At 38.1% G+C, this 26,614-nt stretch overlaps 2 protein-coding genes across 4 annotated transcripts; both read left to right on the top strand.

The window, feature by feature from the left end:
* Positions 1-1,682: 1,682 nt before the first annotated feature.
* pnkd (PNKD metallo-beta-lactamase domain containing) lies at positions 1,683-9,545 on the top strand. Its single transcript, XM_031281773.2, has 9 exons — positions 1,683-1,875; positions 2,439-2,554; positions 2,852-2,964; positions 4,550-4,608; positions 5,002-5,094; positions 5,609-5,772; positions 6,248-6,334; positions 6,565-6,680; positions 7,658-9,545. Exons 1-9 carry the CDS (start codon positions 1,724-1,726, stop codon positions 7,829-7,831), a joined length of 1,074 nt encoding a protein of 357 aa, XP_031137633.1. The 5' UTR covers positions 1,683-1,723; the 3' UTR covers positions 7,832-9,545.
* A 1,484-nt stretch (positions 9,546-11,029) lies between these two features.
* gmppaa (GDP-mannose pyrophosphorylase Aa) lies at positions 11,030-21,519 on the top strand. 3 transcript variants are annotated; one of them, XR_004101944.2, is made up of 14 exons: positions 11,030-11,265; positions 11,942-12,039; positions 12,384-12,487; positions 12,819-13,011; positions 13,557-13,616; positions 13,703-13,833; positions 13,966-13,980; positions 17,703-17,837; positions 18,112-18,209; positions 18,295-18,341; positions 18,420-18,512; positions 19,335-19,503; positions 19,803-20,895; positions 21,114-21,519. XR_004101944.2 is itself a non-coding variant. In XM_031281755.2 (13 exons), the coding sequence occupies exons 1-13, from the start codon at positions 11,226-11,228 to the stop codon at positions 19,901-19,903; spliced, it is 1,284 nt and encodes a 427-aa protein (XP_031137615.1). In that variant the 5' UTR covers positions 11,030-11,225; the 3' UTR covers positions 19,904-21,517. The 3 variants fall into 3 exon arrangements, 2 of the variants coding, with proteins under 2 accessions (XP_031137615.1, XP_031137616.1); XM_031281755.2 differs by having other exon boundaries at positions 19,803-21,517; XM_031281756.2 differs by lacking the exon at positions 13,966-13,980 and having other exon boundaries at positions 19,803-21,517.
* Positions 21,520-26,614: the final 5,095 nt, after the last annotated feature.

Raw genomic sequence — 26,614 nt, forward strand, 5'->3', positions numbered from 1 at the left:
AAAAACAAACCCAACAGACTGTTGTGTCACACATTTAGTTAGATGTTAGGTACTACTTCCAACATTGAGTTGATTTTATTTTTTTAAGCAGTCATTCTGAGAATATTTAATTTTCTAAGGCCTGTTAAATCTCCCTCTAAATTGACCCATATGTTATTATTATACAGCCTATATTGTCTCACTTTTAGCTATAGCTATAGCCTAATGTCAATCAATGTCCCCGCAGGACAGTTAGACGTCGCTAAATTATTTAGATTATTATTTATTTAGAATTCTCCATTGAAACTCGGCTTTATTCCATTTTGACCTTGACGCCATATATATAATTATAAATTAAGGTGGAATTAAGTCGTAGGCCTACATGACACATAGATAAATCAGGGTACAACTTATGAATTTGTTTTTGCGGTGTAATTAACTTTGAATGGGAATAATTTGAGCTTAAAATAATGTCTAAACCTAAAATGAAGTTAAATTCAAGCCATAAAACTAATTTTATTGACACAAAATTTTAAGATTACATTTTTCTTTTTTTTTACACACAAACATTTCTTGTTTATAACATTTATACACGTTTCTTGTTTATACACACACACACACACACACACACACACACACACACACACACACACACACACACATATATATATATATATATATATATATATATATATATACATACATACATACATACACTACCGGTCAAAAGTTTGGGGTCACTTAGAAATGTCCATTCTACTCCATTACAGACAGAATACCTATAGCTGAGATCAGTTGCATTGTTTTTTTAACCAGGGCAACAGTTTTCAGATTACATTATGTGTTTACATAATTGCAAAAGGGTTCTCCAATGTTGTAGACAGAAATCCATGCATTTTGGTCTAAACGTCATACCCAAATTAAAAGTGGTAGGCCTAACAGCTCCCATATGCGTTGACACTCTGGGGTGTGCCTGATATCATTGGAAAGGTAACACTCTCAAGTTTTTGTTACAAGGGTCAGGGTGATTCTAGGCCTTACTGACACAGAGTTACAGAGGCTAGAATGGAGTTTTTTTATTTCCGTCCAAGTCATACATCTGTAAAATGATTAGAATACACTGCTGTAAACACATCTGGTGAGATGCAGACAACACAAGGCCATAGCCACATGTCTCAGCTTACTAGAGAAATAATCCAGAAGCCAAAAGACTCAAAAATGGATTTTATATGAATTCTTTTCTACAGATATGTCTGTGTGTTTTTTTATTTCCATTTGAAAAGTGCAAAGAAAAAAGCCAAAAAACTATAAAATACAACACTTCTCAAATACACAAACACACCCACATCAATCACCTTTCCAATGATATCAGGCTCACCCCAGAGTGTCAAAGTATATGGGAGCTGTACCACTTTTAATTTGGGTATGACGTTTAGACCAAAAAGCATGGATTTCAAGCGTTTCTTCAGCCACTTCTGTCTACAACAGTCGAGAACCCTTTTGCAATTATGTAAACACATAATGTAATCTGAAAACTGCTGCCCTGGTTAAAAAAACAATGCAACTGATCTCAGCTGGTAGTCTGTCTGTAATGGAGTGGAATGGACATTTCTAAGTGACCCCAAACTTTTGACCGGTAGTGTATATATCATGGCTGTATTAAGAGAATATATATATAGATAGATAGATAGATATATACCTCGCTTCCGGGATTGCTACGTCATTACGTTCCGCTGCAGAGGCTATGGCGCTTCCTGAGTCGATGATAACGCTGGTTGCCACCGCATCTTTCTTCTGTTTCTTCTGTTTATGTGTTCGCTACAGACGCAAAGTGCTCTGGAGAAAATTGTTGAGCAAAATAATGGCCCGCACGGAGAAGCCGTTGTTCCGAATCGCGTGAGTATATGACCTTCCTTAATCAAACAAGATTGTGTTGTCATAGCGGTGATTCTCGATAGCTGAACAACATCTATCCATTCGTATTAAGAGAGGCCGTCCCACCAAACTGTGTTCAAATATCTTCCAATTTTAAGTTGCTTTGCTAGTCGACAAAAGTACTACCCCTGACATTTTGGTCTAAAGCCTTTCTTAAAACGATAATAGTCACTGTTTTATTCGACATACACATACGAGCCAAACACGTATATTTTGACGACCAGTTTATTTTACGAGACGTTGTTGTTAATAATGGCATGATGCCATTAACCAACTAATTGTGTAATACAATTATCTCATAATTAGTGCTGCTTGGTGGAACACATTATCCGAATCGAAAAAAAGCTTTGATCTGTCGTGGTATTTTAGCCAGTGTAGTAGCACTTTGGCCATGTTAAATTTGCAGATGTTACACTTGAGGAGGCGTGACCCCCTTTGGAAGATGGTGACTACATGGTGGGGTTAACATTATCAACCTCTGCTACCACACATAATGTTTCCTAGCCTTTTGAATTGTTTCCCAGGTACACACTCTACACGAGGACCAGACTTGGCTACATGTTCTACAAGAGACAAATGCGAAAAGCGAGAGAAAATTTCCCTGCTGGACATTCCACAGCTCAGGCCATGGAGTTCAATGGTATGGGTTTTACCATTGTTCATACAGTGTTGCTCAATGGCTCCTCTGTTATTGTGGGGTGATGCTGAGTGCCATCCATACAAACCGAGTCCCTGTTGGTTGGGTCAAACATGCATATGTGCATATGTTGTACAGAAGTAATGTTTGTATTGTTATTACCATCATTGCAAAGGTGCTATCATCTCAAGACATACTTTTCCATTACCTTTAATACTACATGTCTACTTATACCATTCTGAATGAAAAGTGCAATATTTTCCTGAGTCATTCATTTTATAATTCTTTGTCTGCCCACAGGTATTAAAATAATTCCCATCCCGGTACTGTCTGACAACTACAGCTATCTTGTAATTGACACAGCCTCCAGTGTTGCAGTTGTTGTAGACCCTGCAGACCCTCAAACAGTTCAGGTGAATGCCTCTATTGTCAGTTGTGTGTGTGTGTGTGTGTGTGTGTGTGTGTGTGTGTGTGTGTGTGTGTGTGTGTGTGTCTACATATCTTTTCGTTTCGATATTTTTTGTTCAGATCTATGTTACTATGCGGATAATGTGCAATTAGCCCTCTTTGTTGCAAGAGGGGATAGCTTGACTTGGCTTGTTCAACAACACATTGCTGCAAAAAAAGTTGAGACACGCCAAATATTTGCCAGATCTCTTTGCACCACATAAACATAAATGGTTGCTTTGACTCTATTTCAGTAACATTTTGTAGGTGTCCCACGCCGCTAAAGTGCTGCCAATGGTTGGATATCAATTTTACCTGAAATAGACCAAATATAAACTAATATCAATATGTGAGACAATATAAGATGATGAGATATGGCATGGTCCCATGGATGCTCTATCAATTCAGTTATATTTCAAAAAAATGGTTTGTTGAAAAGGACTCCTAACACAGTGCAAGTAGATAGGTACAGTAAGAATGGAAAATTGGCGTTACGTGTGTGTGATTGTCATTCTTGACCACAAACCACTTTTATCAAGCTCACAAACCCAAAGTGACTCCGTGACAATTATGCCTTTCTCTTATTTAGTCAGGTATCGTAAAATGACTCCTTATCTTTCAGCATCACTTTCATTGCACTTCCATTTTATATTGCCCTACAATTGTATGTATTTTGCAGCTCAATGGGCTTTTGTCCAACTATTTTTTTTTTTGTCGAACTTTTTAAATACATGACCTCCGTTAAACAGGCAAAGGTGAACGAAGGATACGTGAAATGCATGTCAAAATCCCCACCCACCCACAAACCAACCCAGATCAGGTCCGAACCAGACGGGGACAGACAACACAGACCCACACACACACAGACAGACACACACCAGCAAGGGCGCACAACATCCAACAACAAAAAATAAACAGATAAACAAGTACATGAACAAATTAAGATAAAAAAAAGTTCATAAAGTTCTCCAACTCAGTCCTCCAAGTCGGGAAATAAGCTGAGGGAGTCAACTAATTCTAGGAAAGGGTTTCATGTCTCTAGGAATGTCGAGATGGATCCTTTCAGAGATGATCTGAGCTTCTCAAGCTTCAAATTGTCGAGCAACTCTTTAATCCAACGGTCGTGTGTAGGGGGGCGGGGGAGCTTCCAGTTGAGCAAGATCAGTCTCTGGGCTAGCAGAGATGTAAATGCCAGGTTCCGCCTCAGTGCAACAGGGAGGTCAGCGTCAGGGGAAATGCCAAAAATGGACAAAGGGTTAGGGGGGATAGTGTGATCATAGGCTCTGCTCATGGTGCCAAAAATGATCATCCAGAAATTTGTTAATTTAGGGCAAGACCAGAACATGTGAGTATGGTTGGCAGGAGACTGGTTACACCTGTTACAGGCATCCCAGACAGTGGAGTATATTTTAAGACAATTTTGCGTTTGTGTAGTGGACTTTATGATGGTTTGGAAAGTGGGGGAATCTCAATGGGTTTTTGAATAAAATGCTGCTGAAGTGTTGTTTTATATGGAGATTGATAGTTGTAACAGCACTTGTACATTTTCAGGAAGTTGTCAGGGAAGAGGGAGTGACTTTAGAAGCAATACTCTGTACACACAAGCATTGGTGAGTTTTTTTTAGTTTTTATACATGTATATTATGTTGATGTGTGGTTTGTTATTACATTTTTATGTATAAAAAACATGAGGAGATGTCACTAAATATACCAAGTATGACAGATTATAAGAACTACTGTGTGAAGTGAATATAGTTAAACATGGTGTTCTCATGCACACAATTGCTTGTGTTCCTATTTTAACATATGTTGTACCTAATCTAAGAGAAACACCCACAGTAATGTGAATACATTTGAAAATTACATTTATACTTCAGATATTCTTTCCAGACTTAAACTCAAATGAAGAGCATGTGGTTGAAAATGCTGAGGCCAAAACAAATGCGCAATTTTCTAATGTGTCCACAATACTTGCAAGCCTCTACTTTCTGTTGCATTTACAGGGATCACAGCGGGGGAAACAAAGGGTTGAAAAGACTTCACAGCTCATGCAGAGTTTATGGAAACGCAACTGATAACATTCCTGGCCTCACGCAGTAAGTCACTGCTCGCACAGTATAGCACACTGCTTCACACAGAGTCAGTCTGACTGTACTGAGTCCTGTCTAGTTCCCTCTGTCAGCAATAGTAGCAGCTGACTGCATGGTACATTATCATGGTATGATAAACTGTTCCAATGTGCCTCGGGGGGATTATGGCCTAAGAACGGGGCCATCCTAAGCTAGACATCATCCAAACCACTGGACTAAAGTCTATTTTCCAAAATGTTGACGATCGACATTACAACTTAAACCAGAAAACTAGTTGTTGCCCCATTTGTTTAGATTGGAAAGTACATTTCAAGATCAACATCATTTTAAAGAAGGGGTGTCTTTTAGGGATACTGCACACATATATCAAAATTCATTTTTTTAAGATCTATTTTTGTTCAGAATACATTAGTTAGCTCCAAGTTCAGCCATTTACTTCCCAATGCCCCTTTCTGCATATTAGGTAACCTGCTGTCATAAAAACTCTACATCTTACATTCTCCTTTTTGTGTGTACCCAGCCCTCTCTCACACAAGGACTCAGTCACAGTTGGCTGTATGCACTTCAAGGCCCTCTTCACTCCTGGACACACAGTGGGCCACATGATCTACCTTCTGGATGGCCAGGCGGTCGACGCCCCCTCCAGCCTCTTCTCTGGTGACCTGGTGTTCCTCTCGGGTTGTGGTGAGTTACAACAGAACGGGCACTATAGAAATTATCATATAGAACTGACATGTGGTTCAAAGCAACTATTGCTTAAACAAAGAAGACACAGAAAATACACAACAACCGAGACCTCTGTGATGTGTCATGTGAAGTCATTCTAGACATAACGTTGGTCTTTGTACCCCCTAAGCCTGCATTCACACTGCCTGCGTAAGCCATCAGACACTGCGGCAAAAACGCAGGTCTGCCCATTCATTTTGAATGGGGGTAGTGCATTTAGGCTGCAGCAGGGGGGTGCTAATGTGCCTTTTCTTTTACTTCTCATGTACAATATGATGTAATGACTTCCATGACCTCTGAATCAGAAATGGGTTGTATTTCTTAGCAATTGACCACTTTAATGTATTTTAATTTAATATTTAATAATTTATTTTTACCTTCTAGAACTTGCAGATATCCAGAGTTGAGTAAAACCTGTTCTTGTTGTTTTCAGGGAGGGTGTTTGAAGGCAATGCTACAACAATGCTGTCCTCTCTGGACACAGTCGCCTCCCTAAGTGATGATACTTTATTATGGCCTGGTAGGAAAATCGTCACAGTTTTTAGAGTCAAACAATGTGTGTCAGTGTTGTGTGATGTTGATGTGGTGGTGGTATGAATGTGTTGCTGTGGCTTGATTTATGTACTTTGATAGACATACTGCAGCAGCGAAGTCTTATAAGAGGGGACTTCTATAGAGTGTACGCCTTTTAAGTGAGGTTATGCGTGTGAACATGCTTTCTTATTTTTGTTCCCACTGGCTATCCATCAGGTCATGAGTATGCAGAGGACAACCTACTGTTTGCTGCTGAGGTTGAGCCTCGCAACGCTGCCAGGGAAAGTAAATCTCAGTGGGTGCTGCAGCAGCGAGGCCAGAAGCTGTGCACGGTGAGAAATTATATATCTCTATTGTTATGCCTCTGTAGCACGCCATTCCAGAGAGGATTCATGTTGTCCAGCACCTGGGAAGAAGGGTTTATCACCTGCCTACAGTGAATGCGTTGTCAGTGCCCAAGCGCTCCTCTTCCAGGCTCTCACAGTCGAGTCTCATCTGTGATACAGTCTGCAGCAGAGCAAAGGTTCACTGTTGAGTGAAGTGCCTATCCAGAATTTAGATGAGTTTTTATCTGCCATCTATACAACATGGCACTAGAGCCAGTTTCACACATTTGCAACAATAGGCCTTTTTTACAACATATATTTTGACTAGTCATAGCAGGAAAAGCACAGGTGTTACTGATAACATTAACAATAGCTCTGTTCTATTCTACTACTCTGTTCTAAGTGTCCCAGTAAGCAGTGACAGTGTGACACTCATAGATATATATGTTTTATATCCATTGTAACAGTGAGCCAGCATGCACAGTACCAGGACACTGAAACGGAAGCAGCTAAATGGAAGTCAGCCATTATTAGTTTTATTATTTACACCTGTGTTTTCCCCCCCGCAGTGACATGTTTAAGCAAATTAGCAACTATAGTGGTTTATGTGGCTTGCTGTGATACTACCTCAGCTAGCTCTTTGATTCACATTCACACTTGAACTTCTTGTTTTAGCTGCTTTTAAATTCTGTGGTACAGGGGTTTGACGTCTGGATTGGCAATCACTGTGGATTTTGCCCAATTAAATGCATGAAACTAGCTAAAAGGGGATTTATTGTTGACGATGAGACGTTTTGCAACATTTCAATTGGGGCAGAGATGCAGAAGTTCAATGCCGTGCTGGTTTAAGTTGGCAGAAATCACTTGTTACCCACAATTCTGTTCCGCAAATGAAGGGCATGTGTATCACTGTGACTGCTAGAGTGAGACTGTTTACATCAACTTTGAGGAGGGCTGCGTTTTGACGTGCTCTTCATTTTCAGTGTCCCTCCACTGTCGGAGAAGAGAGGCAGTACAATCCTTTCCTGCGTAGCCACTCTGCGGAGCTCCATCTGGCCCTGGGTGTCGAGCAGTTCCAGGATGAAGACTGGACCCAGTTCAGGGCTCGGGTGCTGGAGGAGCTGCGAAAACGCAAAGACCTCTTTAATAGGAGATAGTACTGGAAACACTTAGGCCAGCTAAACACTGGAAAACAGAGGAGTGAGCTCACTTGTACTGGACAGTGGTACATTGTAAAACAAAGATGAGCAGAGCTTTTAGGTACGAAATGAAAGTCTGTTCAAAGAAACCGGTTTTGTAAAAAAGGGGTATTAAGTCATTTTTGACCATTAGGAACATAGTGGCAACTTCATTATTACATGATACTGATCAATAAGCCTATTACCTCTCCACATACTGTAGAGTATATCATGCTCATTTTATTAATAAATTATTGCCTCTTTAACTTAGAGACATAAACAATAACATAGATCTGCATGTGTAACTTTCTGTTATTTTAGGTACAAGCTAATTTCTGATCCTGGTGTGTGAAACAGAACAGGTCTGCATACTACATGGGTTAATTTAGCATGTTGGGTACTGTATTTTTATTGCATAGTCTGGTTCATTGTTAAGGTAAGTAATACATTGTTTTAAAAACTTAAGACTTGAAAATCTTTGGTATGCTGGATTTACTTTTACAGTGTTGCTGAAGAGGAATTAACTTCTCCATGGAAGTTGTGATTTTTGGACTTGAGTAATTGATTGTAAATATTTGATTTTGTTATATTCTTTTCAACAATATATTAGAACGATAATTTAACAAATCACAAACACTCTTCGCTGTCCGTACTTTGTGTTAGCACAATGTATGGGGGAAAGTCTGTACACTAAGCCTTTCATGTGGATTTTTATTTGCTGAATCTAAGAGCCAATCAAGTATTGATGTAAAAGAGATTTTGCTTACATTAGTTCTTTGCGATGCATGTGATTGGGCCCGGTTTTGCTTTTTCTCAACAAGTTTCATTTTGTAATTCACTTTATCATTTTTTGATTCACTGGGACCCACAGGTATTGGAGGTGGAACACAACATTTGTTCTACTATTTTTCAAGTGTTAGTAGTTGCACAGCGTGAACGTGAACAGCAACACGTGTGAAGAATTAGACTGGTAGCGCATCGCCATGTATGAAACGTGACTGAATTGCTGTTGAAGGGATGATGGAAATAATTTAACGACGTACAGGGTGATGTTGAATCAAGCAATCTGAATGCATACACTATGTTTTGCAATTACGTTTTACTTTTGTTTAAAATGTGTAATATTTAAGAGTAAGATGGTGATGGAAATATTTCAATTTTTTTTTTCTAATATGAGAATACAATGTGACATTGACTGCAGTACTCTTTAAAATTTCAGAAAGAATGTTTTATAGCCAATTTGAAAACTTTGGAAACCAAAATTGTATATTTTTTTAATATATTGAAGAATTTATTCTACTGTGACAATACAAAGGACGCACATTATTTCAGTATAATAAAAAAATATTCTTCCCACGCACATATGAAAAGTTTTTTGTGTATGTGTTCATGCAAAGGAAATGTAATGCAGATGGAGATGGGCCAGAATGCAAAGGAATAAACCTTTAAACTGCTGAGGAGCTATGAACACTCTTCAGATTCCTCCATTGCTCCTGCAGTAGGGCTTGTATCAAAGCACCTTATCCCCTGGTGGTTGTTGACTAAAATGTTATTCTGTTTGTTTGATGCAGATTCTCGTCTTATTTGCATATGTTTGAGTTATGAATACCACCACATGGGAGACATGTTTTGTGATGTTTTACTTCAGGTTACGTTTTAATGAGGAAATGTGAAAGTAAACTTTCATTCATTAGAGCTGTGTATGTGTTATTTGTTGTATTTATAAGTGTTCAAAACTGACAGCTGAGTTATTTTTCCAACTGCTAGAACTTCACTAAACTCAAATAAGAGAGTAACCTACTTTATGAACATGCAAAGGATTCTCTACAAGACAAGAAAAAGGTGAACTGAACTTTGTGTTGACATAGCAGTGTAATAAAACAGAACAAGCAGTAGGATTACAAACCAATTTGTTGTGTCTTGGGTCCACCTCAGGTGCTAGATTTTAAGTCTTCTGTATAAATCAGAGGAGAATTTTTTTCCAACATTATAATGCTTCCATTCCATTTAACTGCAATCAGAGCAATCGTTAATGTTAGTAACACCTGTGCTTTTATGTCATTACGAGTCAAAACGGCTGCTGTGAAAAAGGCCTATTACAGATGCACTTTTTTTTTTTTTAAATCAACAACATCATGATCATAAATAACTGTACAAAGGATAGGACAAACATATATAATTTGACAACTCAACTCAAAACTATTAATGGCAATTTCAATAAGGGATTGTTTTGTTGTAATCTTAAAAAAAAAATCTTAGATAAAAAAAAAAAAGAAAGCAAAATATAATAGTTTCAGTAATCAAGTTATCACACCTCCAATACGTGTTCAGAGCATTTTTCACAGGACCACATTCAGTAGCTATAAACAAGACCATGGTTATCCTAATATCATTGGTCTTTTTATATGTTAAGCATAATCAATCTGATTGGTTGTTCCATAAGGTTTTAAAAATAAAAGGGGAAAATTTAAAATTACCTTTTAAAAACAATATTGATAAATTCATTCAGCTTTTTGTTTTGTATTATCAATTCACCTGGATAGTTCTCATGGTGGTTTCGTCTGATAGTTAAGTCTCCTTTTTAGACTACATTTGTTTTGCATTGATATTTTCATTTGGGATGCCTTTGCTGACTATTTTATTGATCGTAAAATACAGATTGATACAGCATATCCCTTAAATCAGGGATCTTCAACAGGGGGTCCAGGACCCCTAGGTGCTCCCCAGAGTCAAGGCAGAGGGGCCTCCAAATTATTGTTCATTTTTGAAAGTTTTTTTCAAAAATTAAAAAGTCTTAACATGAATTCGAAATAGTATTAGCAAATATAAATCCCCACTGCTTACTGGCCTATAGGTAAGGTTAGGTAGTCACTAACATCCACAGATACACTCTAAGGATTCACTGTTTTAATATTAAAAGATGATTTATAAAATCACACAATTATTAGGCTATTTTTAATAGCTTAATATTCTATGCAGTAAAAGGTAGGCCTATGTATAAAGGCTTTGGGCTGCCCTACACTTTATTGTAGGCCCAGTTTAATATGCAACTTCATTTTATACAATATATGTAGTAGGGGGGTCCCTGATCCGTCTGTCTTTCAGTTAAAGGGTCCTTGGCTTAAAAAACGTTGAAGACCCCTGCCTTACATAACACCCACTGCGATGCGTGTTCTTGTATCATGTCAGAGCCACGTCCTTATACTCTCCTCCACTCCGCTTCACTAGCTGCACTCCGCTCCGTGTTTTTATTCTGATCTGGTCTACGTCACAAGTAGGAAGTGGATACGGAAATACTTAAACAGCTACAGGTGAGGTGTAGCTAGTATTCAAGCCGGACCTGCCCGTCACAAATTACAGCTTTTCGGTCAAGATGTTGAAGGCGGTTATTTTAATTGGAGGCCCCCAGAAAGGTGAGAATAAAGTGTATCCTTGTCATGTTTTCAGAGTCAGATGTGCTTGGTTAAAGCGGAGCTAGGTTGCTAACGCTAACAACACTTCTAAAGACCCGCTGAACTTGTTTATAAAACTGACGTGGCATAATGAGGGGACACCACACAAACAAATGAAAACAAGAACATTTAAGACTTAATTTTATGACCATAACACTAAATGACAACTTGTAAATAACAGGTAGTGTTAACAGTTCTATAACTGTTTTTAACCTGCCTATTATTGGCTCATTTAATTACCTATTAGACCCAATTTCTCTCGTATCAAGTAAACGTACCTCAATTGAAAAAAATAGATGTTTTAAGATGCTTGTACATTAACTACAGGAATAAGTTAAGTAATACGTTTAATCGTGGCGTGAGGACACACTCTTCAGTTCGGCATCTATCAGTCCACGATGCAGTTCATAAATATGATCACTTAGGCTATATGCTTAATGTACCCCTAGCTAGTGCTTTGTTAAACAATTGCTTGTCCATAAAATACCAAATTTCTGAAATGACTTTTCTTTTTATATAAGAGATCACCTATAATAATGTAGGGGTGTGTTTAGTTTTAGTGCACACTAGAAACATGAGGAAAAAGTGATCTGCATTGTAATCTGGTTTGCAAGTAATCACTGACATTGCTTTGCAGGCACAAGGTTCAGACCGCTGTCATTTGAAGTACCCAAACCCTTGTTTCCAGTAGCTGGTGTGCCCATGCTGCAGCATCACATCGAAGCATGTGCCAAGGTGAGTGTCGCTGCAATACTATCATTTTGCAGCCGAGTATTAGAAAATGTAGTATACAGTGTAGGTCAATTGTGGAAGCTGAAGTAGATTGTTTAAAGGTAACATCAAGTTAGAGATTGTATTTAGTTAGTAAACCGGTCTTAGTTTAAACTTGAATCAATCCAAAAAGAAATTTAATTTAAGTTTAATTAGTCTGTACTAGCCTAACGTGGTATTAAAATAGTTAAGAGCATGTCGGCCCAGTTTGCTGGTTGGTGTTCATAATTTCTTTCCCTGTGTGTAGTGGTGCAGACAATAGCCCTTCATGAAATCAGTCCAATAATGAACATATTTTGTGTTACAAGGTACCAAATATGAAGGAGATTTTGCTCATCGGCTTTTATCAGCCAAATGAAGAACTGACCAGATTCCTGTTTAATGCACAGCAGGAGTTCAAAATTTCCATCAGGTAAACAGCAGAGCTCATAGCTACCTCACTAAACAACTACAGACATACTATAATGACATTTTCACAGTACAATAAATTCTTTCTTTTCTTAATTACACATCATTCAGTAAAGAATAGACACTAGTTGTAAAATTGGTTCTATTTCTTAGATGCCCAGAACTGTGATCATATTTGAAAACCTTTCTTTGTTGAACGTGTTATTCACAGAAATACTTAATATATTGCTTCATCTTTTTAAGTTAATGTTAAGTGGTGATACTTTTCCTGCTGTGGTGCACTGCCACTGCTGACTGACTGCAGGTATACTGTTCTTCCTGACTCTGCACCACAGGTATTTGCAGGAGTATGCAGCCCTGGGCACCGGAGGGGGCATCTATCACTTCAGAGATCAGATTGTGTCCGGCAGTCCAGAGGCTTTCTTTGTTCTGAATGCTGATGTTTGCTCAGCGTTTCCTCTCGCAGAGATGCTCAGCTTCCAGAAGGAACACGGAGAACCAAACAGCTTTGTTATCCTTGGGACAACGGTGAGATGTCACTAGTAGTAGTAGTAGTAGTAGTCAAAGTAAAACTCCAAGAAGTTTATTGTGTTTAGCGTTCAATATCCTAATCGCAGGGGGGAGGCAATATTTGTTAAAGGCAACATATGTGTCACACCATTCTGAATTTAGTATTGTGGTGCTCCAGAAACGTCCCAGTCGTATACTACAGACTAAAGAAAAAATGTTTGTTTGGTACAGATCCTCGCATAAATCACACTTTTGCATTTTTTAAATTGTAATATTTTTCAATGAAAATGAGTGATACAAAAATGATCATTCCTTCCAATATCGTGAATCATATCGCACTCGCACTATCAGTCACAATAATGGCAATTATATATTTTCTCTCATATCGTGTATATATATATATATATATATATATATATATATATATATATATATATATATATATATATATATATATATATATATATATATAGCCCTATTGCTGAATATAAATATCAGGTCTCAGTTCTTTAATGTCAAAATTTGATGTATCTTAAACTGTACTGCTATTTTTCTCTTATCAGGCAAACCGAAAGCAATCCATGAATTACGGCTGTATTGTTGAAAACGAGGAAACAAATGAGGTATTTCACTTTTCCTATCTTATTTCCCTAAATAGTCACAAATTACTATTTCACCTTGAAATAACAACTGCTGTTTTTTTATCCAGGTCTTGCATTATGTGGAAAAGCCAAGCACATTTGTGAGCGATATCATAAACTGCGGAATATACCTCTTTAAACCAGACATCTTCCAGCATATCGGTGCCGTCTTCCAGAAGAACCAACAGGACATGTTGCTGTGAGTTGAAGCTCTTTCTCACGGGAATGCATGTGAATACCATTTATTCCATTTCTTTGGTTCTCTTCATTTGTCCTTTTTCCTTCCCTTCTCATCCCTGCCATGTTTTCTGTTTGCTCGCACAATCATCAGAAATCCATACGATGGGTAAGTCGGTACATTTAGGCTGCACGGTGTAGTTATAGAGCACTTAGTGTATGGTGTGAGCTGTAGAACGATAACCCATGATAAGGCTGGAATTGCTCAGGCTGCTTTGTGAATGTTGCCTGTGCCCTTTTTCCGACAAATTATGCACCTCCTGTGTTGCAAAAAGCTTGTTTATATTTATTTATTTATTTTATGCATTTATTTATTTATTCCGCTAATGGCAAATGATGTCCTTGAAACGGGCACTACAGGGTCTTTGTCAGAGATTAAATGAATCGTTTAACATTTTGGCAAACATGCTTATTTACTATGGAGGATATATTTATTCATAATTCAAATTGAAAGTCCAAAGAGAAAATGAAGCGAGATCAAATTTAAAAATATTATTTTACTACTAGGAAAAATCATGCCATAATTGAATTGAAAAAGCAAAATTGAAATGTAAAATGATAATTTGAAAATGTAAAGTGCAGTGTAAAAAGTCAAATTTAAATGCATCTTAAATATTAAACTGAAATCTTTTATTGATTGGAAATAAGAAAAGAGAAACATCAAATATGAAACTCAAAATGTGAAATGGAAAAGCTTAAATGGAAATACTTAAATTAAAATCTCAAATAGAAAAAAAGACATTTTATTTTAGCCTTTGCACAAAATTTTCAATTTGAAATTTTATCTTTTGAATTTTCCATTTGGCAATTGCCCTTTGGCATTTTAAGATTCACCTTTTCCATTTCGATTTAACATTTGGCTTTTCTATTTGGACTTGACAGATGTCAAAAGCGTATGTAACTGAGGAGGCGTGGCCCAAAGGCTGGTGGGAGGGTCTGAAATGAAAGGGGTGCAGAGGCACCTTATGGACAGCAGGGGGAGCTGACTGCTGGGAAACACATTGAGTTGAGGAGCATCTCGCTGCAGCCCACGGGAAGGCGGGGCTTGACATCAAGCCAGCCTGGTAGCGAAGCTGATATAGCCTCTTGTTTCACATTAGATGATAGAAACTGATGATGTAGGCTAAACACAAACGACATTTCACGCAACAGTGAAGTTTTCATGTAGTTACTGTAATTGGGCCCGTGTACTTTTTCGTTCATTTGATTTCCGATTTTGAAACGATATCCAAATTTGAAAAATTGTTCATTTTAAACCTTGTTAATATTGATGAGAATGTGTTCAAACAGAAAATGAGCCATATTTCAGGAAATAAACTTGTCCATGATTCTGTTGAGAGACTTCCAGCTGACAGCGGGGTCTGTGAGCATCACCGGCCGGCCGGCAAGCAGGCGATCTCGGCCGCCACCATCTGGCTGTCACGTCAGACTGGAGCTTCTCAAGTCCGACAGCATCGGAGCAAATGTGCAATTGGGCATCAGTTTTTGTAAAACTGCCCAAATTCAAACTCTACCCAGTTGATTTCTCGCGTAAAAAAGTCTCAGAAGTGAATTTAGTGGTGAAATAGCAGACGAAAATTGTAAAAAAGCAATTGATTCTAGAATCTAAATCAGGAGTTTGCCGTAGTAGCAGCAGCCAACAACTGGAAACTTTTTACAATTTCCGTCTGCTATTTCAGTCTTTGAAATAGCTAGCTTGCCTTTGACCAAAGGTAACAAAATCCACCTACCAGGGCCTCTATCGCCCACTCATTCACACTTGTTTGTTTATTCTGTATAAAAACCGAGGAGTACAAACATTTTGCTATTTTACGGTGGGTTATGTTCTGGACTATTTCTTGGTTGTCTGGCAACTGCTCAGAGCCAAGAAACCGTCCGTCACATAACCTGCTCTTGTTTTTTCACTTCAGTCTTTGTACAGATTAAACCAATGAAATATAGTATGTTAATTAGTGAACTTTAGAGGTGATTGTAGTTGGATTTTGTTCTGTTTCCGGTCTTTGTGCTACATTAGGCTAACTGGCTGTAGCTTCATATTTAATGGACAGATATGAAAGAAAGTTATGAATCTTCTCATCTAACTCTGCCAGAAAGTGAATACAATTTGCCCCAAAATGTCAAAATTTGCCTTAAGACCTAAAGGAAAGACAAAACTCAATTGAGATAACATATATGTAGGTAAATAAACATTGTTTGTCTGGTATTAGGTTCAATTTTTGTGCAGAAAAATCGTCCCAATCGTAGCTTGCTCTCCTGAGTGTCAAACACTGCATTCTGCAATTGTTTGCAATGGTCTGTTTATCTTCTTCAGGGCAAGCACTTAACTGTCTTCCTCACGTCTGTTACTTTGAAGTTGTCCCTGTTGTTTCTTTAGGTTAGCTAGCAAAGACCAATTGGGTAGCTTGCAGTTGGTGAAACTTTGTTACACAGTTACCAGTGAGAATATAAAAGTGTATTGTGTCTTATCTTGTGTACAGTATCTTGTATTTTGTATTCTCTAATTCTTGCTCTTTTTGTTATTTAGTTGTTAGTTTCTCCATTAACATTCAACATTAGAAAAAGCTTCCTGTCTCATCATGGCCTATAAATATGCACATGGAGAGACTGCACCCTGGTCACTCACAGAAGCCTTGGGATAACTATATGGATTTTTCTTTCTATCTTTTACATTTTTGGAGATTTAACACATTTTTCACTTTTTGTGTTTTCAAATGTTCACTGTAGCAGACCCAACATTTGGCACCCCAAGGACACTTGAAATGTATTACCAAAGGTCAAACCATGCTTTGCATAATTCACCTGCGAACATCAATAGCACTTAAATCAAGCTGGGCACTGAATCAGCAAAACTGTTGAACACATCCGAGATACTTGATAGAAATGAGATGGGTTATACTGCAAAATCTCTAGGGGAGCACTTTGCCTCAAACCACATCCTCTCCGTTTTGGTCAAATTTCGATTATGGGTGCAACCCTTTAAAATATTCTTTTCATCAATATTTAACACTCTGTTTCATCTTGGGGCTCTCACAATACACTATGCCAGAGACCCTGATTAATATGGAACACATATACTCTTCTACTTAAGTTTTAGATCACTACTAGGTAATCAGCCTTGGTTTAAACCAAGCACTGATACCATCAAAGTTAGTAACATTGATGCGTTTTAAACCACTGCTCTCATTTTATTCTAGGGGCTGGGTTGTAGGGCGATAAATTCATGGTTTTTTTTGGCTTTAAGAAAACTTTGGAGGTAATGAACTTCAATTAACTGGATTAATTTTGCAATTTTAAAGTGTGGCAAAGAACGCATCCTCAATTCTTCGATTTAGTTTCCTTTTTCTGGCACAATTTCTAGTACAAGGAAATTATAATATACAACACATTCTGTATATTTAAATTGCTCATTAGGTAGTTGGGACTGTCAGTGTTCTTGGTTGCAGAGGGAGAACCCATGCCTACAGTGTCTCATCATCTGCTTAGTATTTAGATTATCATATAGTACACCCACTTTAGGGCCATGCCTTTTGGGAAATTGGTTGCCTCATTTAAAAAAAAAAGTTATGTTTCACTTGGGTCTTCAAAAAAATAGGGAAAGAGAAAATATTGATGTAATGACAACCATACCCCGATAGAGGCGGAGTTTAGTTTTGATGTTGCAGTGAAAATTGAACTAAATAAATGCCATTTTCAGTTTTGCTGTTTATATCCTAACTTTGTCATGGAGTTCATTCTAACCCCTAACTTTGTGCACAAGATTGTATTTTAATAAATGAGGGCCCTGGCCCTGGTTTGTAACTGGGCCATAAACGGATGATCTGTCTCTTGCAGAGAGGAGCCAACCAACGGCTGGCACCGAGCAGAGGCCATCAGGCTGGAGCAGGACATTTTCACTGCCCTGGCAGGACAGGGCAAACTCTACGTCTATAAAACCCTCAGCTTTTGGAGCCAGATTAAATCTGCGGGGTGAGTGCACATGTCATACATTGTCACATTCAACTGGACATACACTTATCTTAGTGACAACTCTGTAGCCTGTAGAAAGGTTGAAGGAGAGGAGAGACATTGAACTGTTCAGATTAAACACAGTTGGACACACTTCACATTCTTTCGCAAAACAAACCTCAATTAACATTTAAAATGTGCTTTGAACATCAAAACCATACATTACTGCAAAAATAAACTGTGTTATATTGATGGTATAGATATCAATCCTATAATCCTGTAATCTTTTCCTCAGGTCTGCAATTTATGCCAGTCGGTTGTACCTCAACCAGTATCACACAACTCATCCTGAAAGACTGGCCTCAAATAAGGAGGGAAGGCCCAAAATAAGTGGTAAGATTTATTAGTTTTCTGTAGCTTCTTTGTTCCATTTTTATATTGGAGACACATCCATTCATACTTTGTCTTATCTCCCTAGGTAATGTCTATATTCATCCTACAGCCAACATTGACCCCACTGCTATGGTAAGCATCTTTTCCTATTGTGTTGGACTTTACAAATGTGTTACAAACTACTACAGATATATCTTACTTTTGTTCCAGTTGGGTCCCAATGTCTCTATTGGCACTGGAGTTACTATTGGTGCTGGGGTCAGAGTTCGAGAATCCATCATCCTTCATGGTGCAACTCTACAGGTGAGCCCCTGTGAAACCACTTTCTATCACTGCCAAAAACAAAAGGACCAGCCAGGGCTTGTTGCAACACAGAGCTCCCATTTTATACGCAAGCTAGAGCCAGCAAGTTGCACTATAATGCACAGTATACTGTCTGACATGAATTGATAATGCCATTTTCAACGGATTGCCACATAAATAGGTGAAGTGTTAAATGTAAGGTAGTTTCAAGGTTTTGTTAAGTAAGAGCAGCCTTTGCTGAGATTATTAACTTCACTCACAGTGTTATAACCTCTAAATTTGGAATTAAACTGGAACTCAAACTGAGTAAGCTGAAGGCAAATGTATCTGCCTATTCACTGCTGGTGACATCTTAACATTTTATTAGAAACATTATCCACACTTTAATAGTGACTTGTCTAGAATTTATCTTTAAGCTCTACTGTCACACCAGAAATAGTGTTGCCTGTGCCTCTCACAAAGATGTCATTTTTAACGGTTTGGAGGCTGTCATAATTTAATCCCATGTCTCCAGTGATGACTTGGTGCCTCCAAAATGAATTTAGATTGTGGGTGACTTATTGGCTTTCATTGCATACTGCCTACAAGGACAATTTGTTAGATGAGCTATACTTCTTAATAAAAACACTACCTGTTTTTAATGTGAAGTTTATAAGTAATGTGATTTGGCCATGCTCATTGTGTTTTCTTATGTAGGAACAGTATCTAACACAGCACATATGGATACCTGGAGCCCTTTGATTTCTACAGTCATTGTACAGTTATCTACTGCTGTAAACGTTTAACTTCAGATGTTTTTTGTCATGTCGTTTTTTTCTATAGGATCACTGTTGTGTTTTGAACAGCATTGTGGGATGGGACAGCACCATTGGCAAGTGGGCAAGAGTAGAAGGAACCCCAAGTGACCCAAACCCCAACGATCCCTTCGCAAAGATTGACAGCGAGACCCTCTTTAGAGAAGGAAAACTCACACCTTCAATTACTATTCTCGGTAAGCGTGCTCTGACCTTAAGTGAAACTTGCAATCCTCAGATGCATTGTTAAATATTCATTATATTCAATATCGTAATTGTATTTTTCTCATGAGCATTGCTTTTTTAAAGTTCTTCTCTGAAATTAAGTTAGTTGATTAATGAGGGAAATTATGCCATTTTCTAATATTTGGTTGCTTAGATAAGGGTTTTTTATAGCTTTATATTACAATTTTTTATAACTGAAATATAATGTATTGTGTCCTCTGTACTGTACTACACTGTACAGACTAAATACAGCCTTGCTTTTTCTCCTCAGGTTGTAACGTGACCATCCCCTCCGAGGTGATTATACTCAACTCGATCGTCCTCCCACACAAAGACCTCAACCGCAGCTTCAAAAACCAAATTATTCTCTAGTTAATCTTCCTCGCGCTTCTGTCCACTTACTGTCACTGATAAAGGATGCAGCTGGGCGCACGCCGGCACTGCCTCTGAGTTACTGTATATAAGATGTCAAAAATGAAGAAGTGCGGCATTCATTAAATAGTTTTGAAAGATAGATTTTTATATATTATTCCTCAAGCCTTTATGCATCGTTGGGTGTCAGCAACATTAGAGAGAGGCTAATCACGCATGTTGATTCACCTTGAAAAGTGCTGTCATGCCAGAGGTTTATATTGTTTTTTTTATTAACTTTACCGAACTGTAAAATTACTGCAGACACTAGTGTAATATATTTGGTTGGATGTAATATGACGTAAAAAAAACCCCCTGTTTTCTCAAGGGCATCCTTGACGAGGGTTGAGACCTGTAACTTCAGCGTGAGAAGAGGAGTTATTAGAAAATAAAAAAATCCCTGGATAATGAGTGCTGTTAATTTTTTAGTGCTGATTATTTGTGTGGAGCTCTGATTGAAACCGTTAAGCATCTTCCCTGTTAGTCTCAAAAATTGACTACCACCAAAATCAGCGGGCTTGAGATTTACATTGCAATCAAGTAATGTTGCCTTTTTAAAATGTGAACCTAGCAGGGGGGCCTTGAGACCGTGCCATACAAGCAGCAACAGCAGATGCTTAAATTGTGCATTTGCAATCACTGGAGGAACTGTTCCAATTTATGGATACAGCACATTAACATTTACTTATTAAGCCCTCGAGCACTCATGATCACTTCAGCACTTTTGTTCCAATTATTGCAAAGAGAGTGTCTATTAAGTTGTGATGTAAATTGTCATACAGGAACTGCAGCATAATATATTGTAATCAAGTCTCTTCAATGCTACCTTCCAGTGCAATGGGAAAACAAGTTTATGTACATCTTTTTTAATATAGTTTATTTCAGGTTTTACATGTAGGTGCCTGTGCCATTGTTGATTCAGGTGCCTTTTCAAAAGAACTGCCTCATGGCCTGTCATTACAGTGTTTTTATCCTCTTGGTGGGATGTTCATCAATTGGGCCTCCCCCTACGCTCGTCACACGAAAGGCAATCCTAAAATTCATTAGAAGAAATATGCGTTCCACTCATAGATTTTAGTGTCTCTGCTCCTTTAGTTTTTGTTAAAGCTTTTCTTGTTTTGTGTTTGTTTGTTTGTTTTTCGGAAAGGTTTCATCGATTTCCTAATTGTAGGTTGTCTGTATGTTACATTCGTTGTTTTCACCTGACAACATTTAGAGGTTCACTGAAACAGTTATTAATTAATATTATCATTTGAAATAAAAATAAGTCTTTACAGTGTGACATAACAGTGGTGCAAGGCTATGTCTTGACAAGCTTGAATAATAGTAATAATCAGGGAAGTAGAAAGGTTGAATTTCTTATGAGTATTTATACATATTAACAGTATAGGCAATGGTAACAAACCTCTTTGTAATGTGAAGTCACCAGCTGATGGAAAATGAAAAGAAATGTCATACTTCTACGCAGTGTTTATCTAATTAAACTGTGTTGTACATGATGTCAGGTGATGTAAGGTTAGGATGTCAAAGAAATATCTGAATCCAGAGTGGACGCATAATAAAAGTTCAAAACCCCATTTGTGCTGTTATTATCGTGATATCCTTATTTCCCCTACATTAGATTTTTTTGTGTAATGTGTTACAGAGCTGGTCGCTACGCATCTGCACAGGAAACATGTTAAACTGAGACGCAATCGACTCAATAAAATGCTCCTGAGATGTTGCAGTTCAGCAACATTCAAAAACAAATGCAAATTGTTGGGCCCCCTGTGCTACTTCCGCAAACGACTCAATCATCTTTATTCTCTGATATACAAACTTGGGTCACTTGCACACTGTACTCTCAGAGGTAAAATTGGATGGAACTAGTCAACATCCAACAAACTACACAGCAAGTGAAAGACCTCACTGATGCTGAAGCCTTTCTGCAGAGATTTTCCAGGCAACATCCAAATGGTGTTGGATTAAATATATTGCTCATTCATAGTTCAAAGATTATTGTTTGTGTCTCTAACAATGAAACCCATAGAAGACTCCTTTAGTTGCACAAGGGGAGTCTGGTCTATTTGACACACAAAACCACACCATTTGTATAAAAAGCTATAAAAAAAAAAAGCATTTGTTGAAGGGCAACTGGATCAGGCTGAATTATACTGAAGGTGTTGTATTCCCATGACATTAGCTCCTCATTTCAGGCTTTTGCACTAACCGCTTCAATAATCTGACAAGTCATTGTTATGCCAGGGGTTGTGTTTAACACAGGGCAGTCAGTACAATATAACAGGTCTTGTGTAAATGAAGCGTGAGAAAAGCCAAAGTGTCTATATTATCCTCTGGAAAGTCCCTAGTGGCTGGATGCGTTCGGTTTTTAACAGGAATCCCTGGTGAGGACACATGTTATAGTTATGAACAGAGGGCAATAAGGTATGACAGGCATTCTGTAACTATGGGAAATGAAGGTACCGAGCTAGCCAAGGTGCTTGTTAATTTTCACATCAGTGCCAATTTAGTAAACAAGCTGCTGAACATGTCAGGGTGTAGTCCTACAATGATGGAAAAACATACACATCAACATAGGATAAGTCAAAGCATGCACATACATTGGCTACCAGGGTTAGTGTATACATGCAAAATGTTCTTGCTCAAACTTATCATGCTATAGGAATGCCAATATGTAGGGAAACACTGAATTTTGATTGATTGAGTTGCATCTACTGAATTGTGACATTTTAAACAGGAAATAATCTTAAAGGATGACATTAAGTACGTCAATTACCATCAACTGGGCTCTCCATTTCAAGGCAAAAAGTCGAAAAATTTTCAATAGCAACTCCCACCCTTGTATCTAGTTTCCAATAGATTTGAAATCTTGTTCAACCAATTACTGTATAAGGACTCACTACAAATCGCTTTGAGGCCATGTGGATCCGGTGTTGAAAGTTGTTGGCCGCTGAGAGGCTAAAGTTCCTCTGAAGGCTGTAAGATACTATATCCAAAAAGGGCTTGGTGTTTGACTGTCAAATTAGGATACCAAGGCATAGATAAGGGTATGTTTATATTAATAGACAGGTCTCTTGAGCTTCAGCTTTGAGCTCTTCTGTTTGCCACTTGCTAGCTCCACCTTTCCACCTTTCCACCATTCCACTTCTTTTTACATTTGCCCAAAATGTTTTTTTTTTTTTTTTTGCTCCAACCCCTGAAAATATTGAGGTTGCTGGTGAACTTAAATTCCAGGCTTCAAAAAGTCTCATCAAAAATATATGCAGACATTAATCACTGTCATTGTTGTATTTGCTCTTGATGATTGTTTAAAATGGGCTGTGAGGCAGTTCTGGTGCTTCATTCTCCACGTGGGAGTGAGGTGATTAGACAGCCTAAAAGCTTTTTGTAATCAAAATTGAAAATCTGTACTCTTTTTGTGTGTGCTTTGACATCTTAAGTCTGTGATGAGAGGCTCCTGTAGAATCTCTAAAGCAATCCTTGCCAAAGCCACATAAAACAGAAGTCCACTTTTCCGAGCATAAACAATATGCCTCATTCCTCAGCTGCTCCCCTTGAGATTCTCTGTGAACTCTTTCCTCAAATATATGGCATGGGGACAAGGAACAGGTGGAGATCAAACACTATAATAGTTCTCATACTTTAAATCTAACCTCTTCTTGATTTTATTCACACATTCACCTATCAAGAGAGGACCTGCCACTTTTGGCATATCTCTTTGAGTATAATCAAACACTGTTATAATGACAGTAATGCTAATCTCATCATCTCCAGTTGTTAATCTTCTTTCTTTTCAAATATTTACAGTCCAGTCCTGGACTTGAGATTCTTTATTTCCTTGTAGAAAAAAGGTAAAACATCCCAGTCAGTTGCTCGTCACACTCCAGTTCATGATGGGACGTTAAACTAATTTTCTCTCTTTAACAGTAAATAAATGGTGATACTAACTTGCAAGCTTTCAGAAGCACTAAAAATCAAACACTAATATGTGAAAAAAAAGTTGTATAAAGCCTTTTGTGGCTCCAGAGGAAGCTGAGTGAAGTCTGATAAATTTGTCGGCAGCATAGTAGCAGACTTCAAATATGAAAATTAAAAGAACTCTGGGGGTGTGGAGTTACCAGAGTTACCATCAAGAAGGGGTGTTACCAGACCCCTGTAGCCTGCTTCTCTGCATGAGGCTACATTAGCCACTGTTACTAACCGATCTGTACCAGATTTGTTTTAAACTATTTCCTGGTGGCTTGTGGCTTGGAGGTAGAATGGTCACCCCATAACCATAAGGTTGGCGGATCACTCCTAGGCTAAATGTCGGCCACATGTCAAAGTGTCCCTGAGCAAGAAAGTGAATCCCAAGTTACTCCCCAGACGCTGGATATACATCCTAATACTTAGGATGGGCTAAATGCAGTAATAGAATAAGTGATGAATAAGAAATAAAGTTTATAAGTTTGACTAATGGGCTATCCTGACCCTAACCATTCCAAATCATTGCCTAATCTCAACCACTTTCGCACATGCATAGAACAAATCGGATCTTTATCTGATAACATCAGTGGAGTACTCCTGTCTGGTGTTGTGATCAGCCAAACAAACAGACACTATCACAGGCCTCCATATCTTTCCTGCCTTGGTAGCTTGAATGCAGAGATGTTGACAATGGTGTGTGTGTGTGTGTGTGTGTGTGTGTGTGTGTGTGTGTGTGTGTGTGCGTGCGTGCGCGTGCGTGTGTGTGCCCAGTGTAAGTGTGTGTGGAGGTCTGGCAGCACAGGCCAGACTGACTACAGGCGACGGTCCAGGGATGTTTCCACGTGAGAGGACAAGGAGGGTTTGTACACCAAAGGGATGATGCCTTCTAGAAGCCTAAAGGACTGACAAATGACCTGTCAAATAGAAACTGACATCTCACACTGCACAGATTCTTACGGTAAAGAAAAATAGCATTTTGTCTGTCATGCATCACCAGTGAATACTAATGTGCTAAACTGTGCTCTGAAACATCTTAGTGCCAGTTCCCTAGTTCCCCATAGAGGTGTAAAGCTGGTGTTTTTGTTCCTCACTCAGCAGATGTGCTGTGTTCCAGAAATGTAAGTCAGACTTTTTGACTTCTGACTTTAAAAAATGCAACGTAATGCCCCCTGAAACAGAAACGCCTACTAGACGACAAACTTGTCTCAACACTGAGGATTTTTAAGTTGCATTTATGCCACCAACACGGCAGCACGGCAGCACATTCTGTCACCACTGTGCAGAAATATGTATTTTAACTTGTTTATGAGCCTTAATATACAGGTTAACTTTTACCTGACATATATAAAAATCTGTGTTTTCTTTTACTGTATCTTTGAGGTGTCAGTATATGTGTTTGGAGTGGAAAGGACATTACTTTACATAAATCATTTTCCATGATCTGAGAAGAAAACTTGTATAGCAAAAAAGTATTGTATTATTGTATCATAAATGTGAAGTTGCAAACAATAAGCAACTTAAATAAGTCTGAAAAAAATATAAGACAATTTATTGACATATAAATTGTCTTATATTTTTTATTCACAAGATTATGTATATTAGCACCATCTGCATTTCAGCCACTGCCGACCATACTGAGTCAAGATTTAGCAAGATAAATACAGCACTGACACATTTTTGAATATGGACAATCTGACTAATATCGCTGTGAATTTAAAACTTCATAGCATTAAATACCAGCTTTTAAAAAAAAAAAAAAAAAACCTGTGTGCGTTTGTAGTGATTCTACCAGTTGGCAGTTTTCATCTGACTTTGAATGTAGCATTAGTTACAGTTCTTGAAATATGAAGTTATGAAGTTGCCATGCAGTTTGATTAAAACCCAATTTTTGTGTTTTGTACCTCCATTTGTGTTTTTGTGCCTTTCACTGTATGCTTTGGCAAGTTTAATACTGAGGAGCTAAGCCAAGTCAGCATCCCCGCATTGAAAACAGTCTTAGTTCCACTTCTCAGCAGACTGAACTTCAGCTGCTCTCTCTCTGGTCAAATACGTCTTAGCACAGGATTTAACACAAACAATGAGAGAAATCATTAAATGTGGAGCAGTACGACTGCATGAACGTGAAATTGTGTAAACTTTTTTTAAATTGAAATGCAGCATGCTGTGATAAACTGTAGTTTGTCACCTCTGCTCCTTTTGAAACTGCTGCCTAGGGCTCCTAGAAATATCGTACGATTCATAAGCGGACAAACTAATATAGGTTAGGGTTAGATGCTCCTAAAAACTGTACAGTAAATCAGGAAATCAAATGACGGTTTAATTTCCAACACTTCACACAACAATGTAATGGCAGTGGTTAAGGTTTTAGAGCAGCTGCTTTAATTGCTGATATTACATTATACTCTGGTGATTAGAATCAACCTACATATCCGCATTTGCTACTGGACTACAAAGTACAGAGGGAATTAATGTCTGTAATTTGGCAAATTCCAAAGTCGTCTTGTAATATCAATCATATGTCAACACATACAATAGTAATTTAGAACTCCTCCAAGCTTATTTTTTTGTATTTAAATGGAATTCAATGTAGTACTGGAAATCAACACATCAGTCTGCAGCTTGGTGCAGCTCAGAGTTGCCATTTATTTCCTATGTAGTTGAATCCCACCCTCCTCTGATATTAAAAACATAGCTGCTCCTGGGAAC

Source organism: Sander lucioperca, chromosome 8, assembly GCF_008315115.2.
Source record: "Sander lucioperca isolate FBNREF2018 chromosome 8, SLUC_FBN_1.2, whole genome shotgun sequence".
Taxonomy (NCBI): Eukaryota; Metazoa; Chordata; class Actinopteri; order Perciformes; family Percidae; genus Sander; species Sander lucioperca.

Coding starts and splice junctions, on each gene's coding strand:
- pnkd (XM_031281773.2), top strand. CDS start 1,724: ATGGCGCTTCCTGAGTCGATGATAACGCTGGTTGCCACCGCATCTTTC. Junction 2,555..2,851: donor TCAGGCCATGGAGTTCAATG/GTATGGGTTTTA, acceptor GTCTGCCCACAG/GTATTAAAATAATTCCCATC. Junction 6,335..6,564: donor TGATACTTTATTATGGCCTG/GTAGGAAAATCG, acceptor GCTATCCATCAG/GTCATGAGTATGCAGAGGAC.
- gmppaa (XM_031281755.2), top strand. CDS start 11,226: ATGTTGAAGGCGGTTATTTTAATTGGAGGCCCCCAGAAAG. Junction 12,488..12,818: donor GAGTTCAAAATTTCCATCAG/GTAAACAGCAGA, acceptor TCTGCACCACAG/GTATTTGCAGGAGTATGCAG. Junction 18,342..18,419: donor ACATTGACCCCACTGCTATG/GTAAGCATCTTT, acceptor CTTTTGTTCCAG/TTGGGTCCCAATGTCTCTAT.